This window comes from Hevea brasiliensis, chromosome 9 (assembly GCF_030052815.1).
Source record: "Hevea brasiliensis isolate MT/VB/25A 57/8 chromosome 9, ASM3005281v1, whole genome shotgun sequence".
NCBI classification, from domain to species: Eukaryota; Viridiplantae; Streptophyta; class Magnoliopsida; order Malpighiales; family Euphorbiaceae; genus Hevea; species Hevea brasiliensis.
Window position 1 is genome coordinate 22,441,966 of NC_079501.1, and position 8,291 is coordinate 22,450,256.

The 8,291-nt window shown below is 34.3% G+C and overlaps 1 protein-coding gene across 1 annotated transcript; it reads left to right on the forward strand.

Annotated features, from left to right (window-relative positions):
• Nucleotides 1-5,630: 5,630 nt before the first annotated feature.
• Nucleotides 5,631-7,835, forward strand: LOC110657702 (transcription factor TCP13). Its single transcript, XM_021815020.2, has 2 exons — nucleotides 5,631-5,797; nucleotides 6,253-7,835. Exon 2 carries the CDS (start codon nucleotides 6,341-6,343, stop codon nucleotides 7,451-7,453), a length of 1,113 nt encoding a protein of 370 aa, XP_021670712.2. The 5' UTR covers nucleotides 5,631-5,797; nucleotides 6,253-6,340; the 3' UTR covers nucleotides 7,454-7,835.
• Nucleotides 7,836-8,291: the final 456 nt, after the last annotated feature.

Genomic DNA, 8,291 nt, shown 5'->3' on the forward strand with positions numbered 1-8,291 from the left:
CTAAAGGGGGACACAAAGGCTAGCTAGCTATTTGAGTACTCATCCAAATTAATCTCAACTGCAAGCCAGAGAGGGAAACTCAACCCCATAAGTAGAGGAGATCACATCTAATACGTCTCACTAGGTAAGCTAATGAGGAACACAAATTACATTGCCATGCTAACTGTAGTTTCAAAACAAATTCAAATAATTTCCATTCAAAGAATCATATTGCAAATCAAATAAACACATTTCATTCATCAAATTCCCCTTATACGGTTAGCAACGCACAATTTCCCAAAACACTTCTAAAGACATTCAAAACCAACTCACTCCCTTGCTACAATAAAATTGATAGCCAACATCTGCCTTTTCCATAATCATAATTTCATTTCACAATTCAAAGTTTTCAAAACAAAATACAAAATTCTCATGTGTAGTAAGAGAAAAAATAATTGACACATTCAAAGTTCATTCAACTCAATTTCAAAATTTAAAACAAAAGAGTATTATAGTTATGTACAAATTTTCATTGAATCTCTTTATTTGTGTCTTAAGCCTTCCCTTCCTTGGAAGTCTCATTGTCCACTGAAATCACACAATTACTAAGCTTTAATACTCATTCTAAGTTCCATTCTTCATAGTTAACTAAACAAAATTCTAATGAATTCCCAAGTTTTAATTGATTTTGGGTTCAGGGCAGATTTGAAACCTGACTTTAGAGCCCAAATTCAACCTAATTTCAATCATAATTTGGGAAGGTGATCTTAATGAAAGTTATTCCTTTTTGTCTTAGTTTGATTTTCCTTTTCGAACCACTCAATTTAGAGTTCTAGATCTCAAGTTATGGCCAATTTACTAAACACTGCTCTAGGTATCATATTCTGAAATTTCAGGTTTTCTAGATTTGTACTTTAAATTTACATTCTATATCAGGGTATCTTAAGCTCATAATTTGGCCATACTCCCTGAGATAATATTTTAGATCTTTATCTTAGGTTTTTAAATAATTTTTAATCACTTCAATTGGAGTTTTGTAGAGAAAGATATGGTCTGATAACCATTCAGAGGTCATAAGACAATTTACTTAAGGTGCAGGAATTCCAGATTTGCTATTCCTGATTTACCTTAACAATTCATCTACTTTGCCTTAAGAATTGGGTTCTGGTCAAAACATAAAGTTTTTAATTCTATGTCTTATGAGAATTTTGATTTTGAAATTACTACATTTATAGTTTTGTAGCCCAAGTTATGGCCATTTTTCCAAAACTGGTCGAATGTCTAATTGTTCAGGATTTCTAGGTTTAGTCCAGAGTTGGGGAAGATTTGCTAGATCAATTTTGTCTAGCAATTTGATTAACTTAAAGTCATAATTTGACTTTATGATCTTCATAATAATTGTTCTCTTATGTCTCAGGGTTCCGTAGGTTCAAGAATCACCTAAATTGGAGTTTTCTAGCATGAGTTATGCCTAATTTACTAAGTACTATTCATTTGATCACTTTTGTCAGGTCTAGAATTACAATTCCGGATTCAAGCCTTATAGTCATTTTCTGGGTAGGGTGTCTTCATGAAAATTCTAGAATTATGTCTTAACTTTCATTTCCCATTGGTTTCACACTAATTAGAGTTGTATAGCTCAACTTATGAGCATTTAAGTATACTTGACGCAAGCTGTTCAGATTCTAGCACATTAGCACCCTCCCATTACGTTAATTTCTTTCGTCTAATCAACACCAAATCACATTACTTGCATATTAATGACCTTAATTTGGTATCAAAAACCCTAATTGCACTTCATATCACTAAAACCCTAATTTCTCCAAAACCCTGATTTTTCATCTTCCAAATTCATGCAATTCATGTAAACTCAACAGACAAAGTATGTCTACTACTTCATTTAAGCTATAATTCATGCTCAATTCAATTAAACACAACCAAAACCCTACCATACCCATGCTGGCCGAAAATCCATACTTAGGGTTCATGCATGATTTTCATGATTTCTAATGTAATTTTTCATAAGCAACCCTAATTCCATGAATACATAATAGTTTAAGCTTGTAGGGAAGCTTACCTCTAATGGAGCTTTTCAAATGTTCAAATTCCTTCAAAATCTCTTGTTCTTCTTGCTTCAAATCTTCCTATCTAGTGTCAAATTGAGGTTTTCTAAGGTTTAATCATGGAAATTGGTGGAGAAATTCAAGGTTTAAAGAGTTAAGAAAGTTGAATATAGAAGAAGGATAGAGAGAGAGGGAGTGCCGAACATGGGAGAGAGGAAGAAGATGTTTTTTGTGATTTTAATTTTTCTTTTGTCTTCTTATAGAGATAATTATCCAAAAATAATTAATTTAAATTATAATTTTAATTATTTTTATTATTTTATCACAGTTTTCTTAATTCCCTATGTGTCACCATTTAAATTTCCATACTCATCATCATAATTTTAATTCTATTTCAATATTTTAATCTCATTTATTTTAATGGATATTTAGGTAAAAAGTCCACTCTTAAAGTGAATTGATCAAAATGCACCTTATCGGATTATAGTATATCTTTTTTCATAATATCCGATGAGTCCTTAAGTTATAATTTACTTAATCGTAATACTTCCTTTTTCATTTTTTTGATTTTCAAATTCCCAATAATTTCTAATTTAATCCTTAATTAAGGATTCCATAAGGTCCCACACGAATTTACGGTAGCAACTGAACTTATAGTCGCTTCCCGTATCTGTCACTCATCGCTGGGACCTAAGCTCATTTAACCTATTTGTGCTTCATTACTCTTATCTTCATCCAACCTCATTTGATCTCTATTAGTTTAGTTTATGGCTTTTTTATATGATTTAAGTATAATTCCAGACATTCTAGCTATCCGAACAGGCATTAGTTATCAGAACAGTAAAATGTACAGAACCACTTATATGAGGGAGTTACAGCAATGCTTATCACATCACCTCCTTCATGCGAGATACTCCTAAGGGAATTTCTAGATTTGTGATCTTAGAGCACCATGCCACCAAGTTGCTAAGATATCTCAGTCATGAAATGAGGTAAATTTCAAATTTGCATATGTGATGAAAGGAAATAGCGAGATTAGTTGTGAGTCACGCAATAGCTCAAATTCACTCTTGGAAGGGAATTTGGGGATAGGCAACCTGTATAATTTGCTAGTTATTGTAAAATGTATAAATGTACAGAAAAATTAGAATAACAGGTTTGATATGGCGTGATTGTTTTTGGAGACATTTGATTTATATGCACTAGTTAATTTATATGTGAAAATCATAAAATAAAAAAATTAAAAAAAAAGAGAGAAAAGAAATTGATGGATAGAAGCAGCTAGGAGGATGTGGGCAGGGGATGGTGTATAGATAAAAAGTGAGAGAAAATTATTTAATTAAAAATAAAATTTCAAGCTAAGAAGAAAGAGTAAATGTGTGTCTGGAATCTGGGATCAGTAATTTGGCAATAATAATGGTGCCTTTGGGCTCAGTCAATCAGAACTGTATTAAAAACCTTTCTACTTGAGATGCCCACCACAGTTCTTTTATTCACCCCTCACAGTAATATATCAACCCTTAAAGTGTTCTCATCTGTCTCTTTCGTTCTGCAAACAACCACTGAACCCCATCTCTCTCTCTCTCTCTCTCTCTCTCTCTCTATCTACATCTCTTTTCTCTAAGTGCCAACTAGGGAACTCGTTGAAGGAACTCAGAGATGAAAGATAACAACCCTTATGACTTCTTCATCAATCTTATATCTACAATTCAAAAGCTACTAGTAATAGGGTTTTAATTCTCATAATTTCTTGTCCTTCTTTTCTGTTTTTCATTGTCTTTTCTCAGAAAAGTAGAAAGAGAGGAGTGAAATTTTTAGCTCTGTCTTTGTAATATGTATTTTTTTTTTATAAGCGTCTTTGCAATATGTATAATCCTTCCTTTGCTCCTTTTTCTAAATTTAAAGGGCTTAACTTTTATTAACTTTATTGAGTTTTAGGGAAAATCTGGGCCTCAGAATTTTTAGTACTTTTCTGTTTCTTTCGATATGCAAATCTAATGCAGAGATCTGGATTGATGTACAGGCATCTTAATTACTCGATGACGTACATTTTAATTTCTTAATGTTCAGAGAAAAACAAAACATGGCATTTTAGGGTTTCCCAATGCCCTTGATTTTTCATTCCAAAGAAAATGCAGAAACGAACAAACAAACAAACAATCTTCCTTCATGTACACATATTTAATCGTAAATTCTCCAAGAGACCGTCTCCTTATTGACAAATTTGCGATTTTAAGAAAGCACCATTTGCTTTATCTTTTAACCTTGTAAATTTGAAGAATCAAAGAATTGTATGTTAGCTGTTGCTGAGGCATTTATATGTATAATTAAGCAGTCGCTAGCGAAATTCTTACCCTAATTTGATAAACCCACAATTTTCTTTAAAAATAAGTTCATGTAAACCATGGCCTTCCATATTTTAATTGTAGCCTTTTCTCCTTATCACTTTGTTGCCCTATAACAATTAGCTCTCTGGAGGGACTCTTTGTTCTGCATAATTAAATTTTCAGCAAATGGCAACAAGAAAAATAATGCAGATGGATTCTGATGAAGATTTCCAGTGGTTGTCACCGCCGCAAACAAGTCACAGCTAGTCAATTTATTTTGTCCATGTAGGGTTTTGAAACTGGGATCCACAGCCTCCCATATGAAAATTGAAAATCCAAATCTTTGAACAAGGTGAAAAACATGTCTTTGATAAGCTTTTCAAAGAAGTAGAAATAAAATTGCATACGTTTCTGTTTCTCTCCAAATGCAAACCGACCTTCTTTTATGAGCCCTCCATATATCCATTAACTGTGTCAGCTGTTAGGTTTCAACACTACTTCAACTTGCTCCATGCATATCTCTGTGCAGCAAAAGCTGCGTGGTCCTGTTTCTTGGTGGATGTTTAATAGGCTGGTCCCTCACCTACAAGAGGTAGTAGAGTCTGAGTAGTTATCATACACACATCAAGATGACAACGTTCTTACAGTGCATATCACAACTTTTTTTTTGAAGGAAATTAATAATAGACTTAAATCTAAATTAATTTTTTGATTTATTAGGTTATGCATAATTAGATATCATAAAATGCAAATCTCATCTTCCAAAGAGAGTACTGTTAGTGAATGTTCTAACTGGTAATTGCATAATACAGGTAAAATGGATTATAAATTTCAACTTATTTAACCTCTATTCTGGTACAAAGCATGCAATCTTCGACCATTTGACAAGGATTATTGATCAGTCACTAAACCTTTTTTGTAGTTGTAGATAAAGCATGAGTCACCGCTTTTCGAAATATGCAGAGAATTGGTCCCCTGTTGAAATTTTTATATGTTAATGCTACTTTGCTTGCGTTGAAGCAAAAGCTAATTCCTCTATATAGCTACAATTGACACTTCATGTTTTGATCTTAACTGAGGATAATTAGTCCTAACAAGTATTCATTGAGACAATGATTGCTCAACATGCGTGATAAAGGAAATGATAAGATATTGACTAGCACATTTATTTGACCGATGGTGAGGCGTGCCACGTGGCATAACAGATGCCATTGCTTTTCCTTTACGTCTTCCTTACTGTAGCATGGTCGGTTGAATTCCGGCATCTTCCTTTCTCAAATTGTTTAACCTCACCAATAAGTTTATTCTCTGCACTTAAAGCAAACTGCTTAGCTCTCAAACTTGTATGCAGCTATTGATTGAATTCAACAGCAAAATTCAGAAGGGTACTACCAAAGGCAGTGCAGGATCTATACCTTTATATACACTGTAAGTCCAATCGATACACAGATCCTAAATCTTGTATGCATATGCTGTCTTTAATCAGTTACAGACTTTTCCTTCTTTCCAAAATATTTTTTCCACTGTACTTGTTCTATAACTTTTCATTATATTTATCTCTTTGATAAACATCTATTATCCTTATGATTGATGTTTTCCCTTTCAAAACTTGATTGGTTGAAGGGTTCTTCGGGGCTACTAATCAATTCAAGTTCAAATCCCATAAAATACTAGATACTGGCTATGCTTCATCCATTATTATGTTTCTTGAATTTTCCTTCTAATTGTGAACTATAGTCTTGTCTGATCAAGATGTCCTCTTCTCCATTTTCTTCATTTGCCTTGCCTTAAATGTGGGGAAATTGGGGTTTGGATAGATGTCTAGTGTTATATTTATCAGATTTCTTGCTTTTCATTTTCTTCTTTTGATGGATCTGAAGCAGATATATAATCATGATGAATACCGCATCAAGAAACTTTATACCATAATCCTACTGGTTCAGTTACCCATGCACCAATGATGAGAAATATATGATGATTGCTAGTTCAAAAGAAGTGGATTCTCCAACAAAAAAGGAGGGAGATACAAGTGATGGCAAGATTACCAAGGCTTCATCTAGTTCAACACCATGGTTAAGATTGAAAGATCCAAGAATTGTTCGTGTCTCGCGTGCTTTTGGAGGAAAAGATAGGCATAGCAAAGTTTGCACCATAAGGGGGTTAAGGGACAGGAGAGTAAGGCTTTCAGTTCCCACAGCAATCCAATTGTACGATCTTCAAGATAGGCTTGGACTTAATCAGCCAAGCAAAGTTGTTGACTGGTTGCTTAATGCAGCAAAGCATGAAATTGATGAACTCCCTCCACTTCCAATGCAACCAGTGAACTTTGGCCGGAATCATCAAGCAATTCTAACTTCTTCTCATGAATTGGATGCTTCCCAATCTAAGAAAGAAGGGTTCAAGACGAATAGCAGCATCAATTGGGAAGATCCAGGCGGATTAACAAGACCAAATTTTTGGAGCAGTGATTCAATTTTGAAGGCCAAGTCAAAAGAAGTTGCAAGGGATTCTGTCCATGAGAAAGAAAACTGGACAAAAAGAAATGGTCAAGAAGATGATAAACAGGAAAGCAGTGAAGGTCATAGTAGTGCTCATCAAGTTCCATCAAGTAGTTTCTTCCCAAGAGTTAGTCATTCTTCCTTACCGAGTTTGATAAATAATACGATGCCATATGGTTCCTTCCTTCAATTAGAGCACACAAATTGTCCCTTATCTCGTTTGGGAAGCCATGGATTTGCTGCCCAAACGGATGATCTACACAACCTAAATGCTGTGCCATTACCATCTACTTTGTCTCTATCATCTGGATCTCAAATTTTGGTGTGTCCACCTGGAACAGCACAACCTTATTTCCCTTCACATGTTACAGCAGCTTCAACGGAGATTGATCCAAGACAAACGAACCACTTTCAGATGTTGACCTCAAGCACTCAAAATCTGTTTCCAAATTCCCTCACTCCAAGTCCTTATCCTATGAACCAATCTGCTAGACCTTTCCATTTCAGTGCAACTCCCAGGCTTTTCCATCCCCACAGTAGTGGAAGTCATCAAACAGATAAGGACCAGGAGTTTCCTTGTAAATGACACGAAATTACAAACAAAAATTGCAAAACAATAGAAACAAGCGCCCCCTCTTCTCAAGAGAAATAAACAAAGCTTCGAGCTTTTATCCCAGGTGAGAGCAAAACTTGTCCTAAGTTTTCAAGTGTTTGCTAGAAGACAGTCCTTTTATGTTCATGTGTTTACTGAAGTTATGATCCTACGTTTGGTTTCGTAATTTTTGCTTCTGCGGTGTCTGGTCATCAATTCTAGGACAATTTTCCTTTCTGTTCTTTTCTTTTTTCCTCCTAATAATTTTAATGCTGTATGAACTTATGAACTCTCTTTATAAGTTCATATTTTCGATTGAATACCTATTTGTAGAGTCATAAATCTAAGAAAGAACTATTATAATTATTGTGCTAAATCTAAAGGGATCGAGAGGAGAAGAAAAAGATTAATGATCTACAACTTCTCTCTAGCTAGAACTCATCTTAAAGTGTAAAAAAAAAAAATGAAACCCTAGAATGAGAATACAAAGAATATTAACACAGAAGGATTCCTTTCTTCTTTTCACTAAAAAATATGTTGCACAAACTAGGAAAAGGTCATCATAGAATCAGATTAATTTGAAGCTTCAAGGAGTGTTTTCTTGGGTAAGTTTATCCTGCAGGTAGCTGCAGTGTTAAGTTGACACAAGATCCAACGAGATAATAATGGAAGGAATAGCAGCTTTAGATAGTCAAAAGAGACAGTGAAAGTTGCATATAATGAAAGGATACATGCGGTCTGGTCCAATACATTGACAAAACAGGAGATGGATTTGAAGACAATAGTTTGGACGCTGTTCTTTTGAGACATATGCGAGAGAAAGGCCCAAATA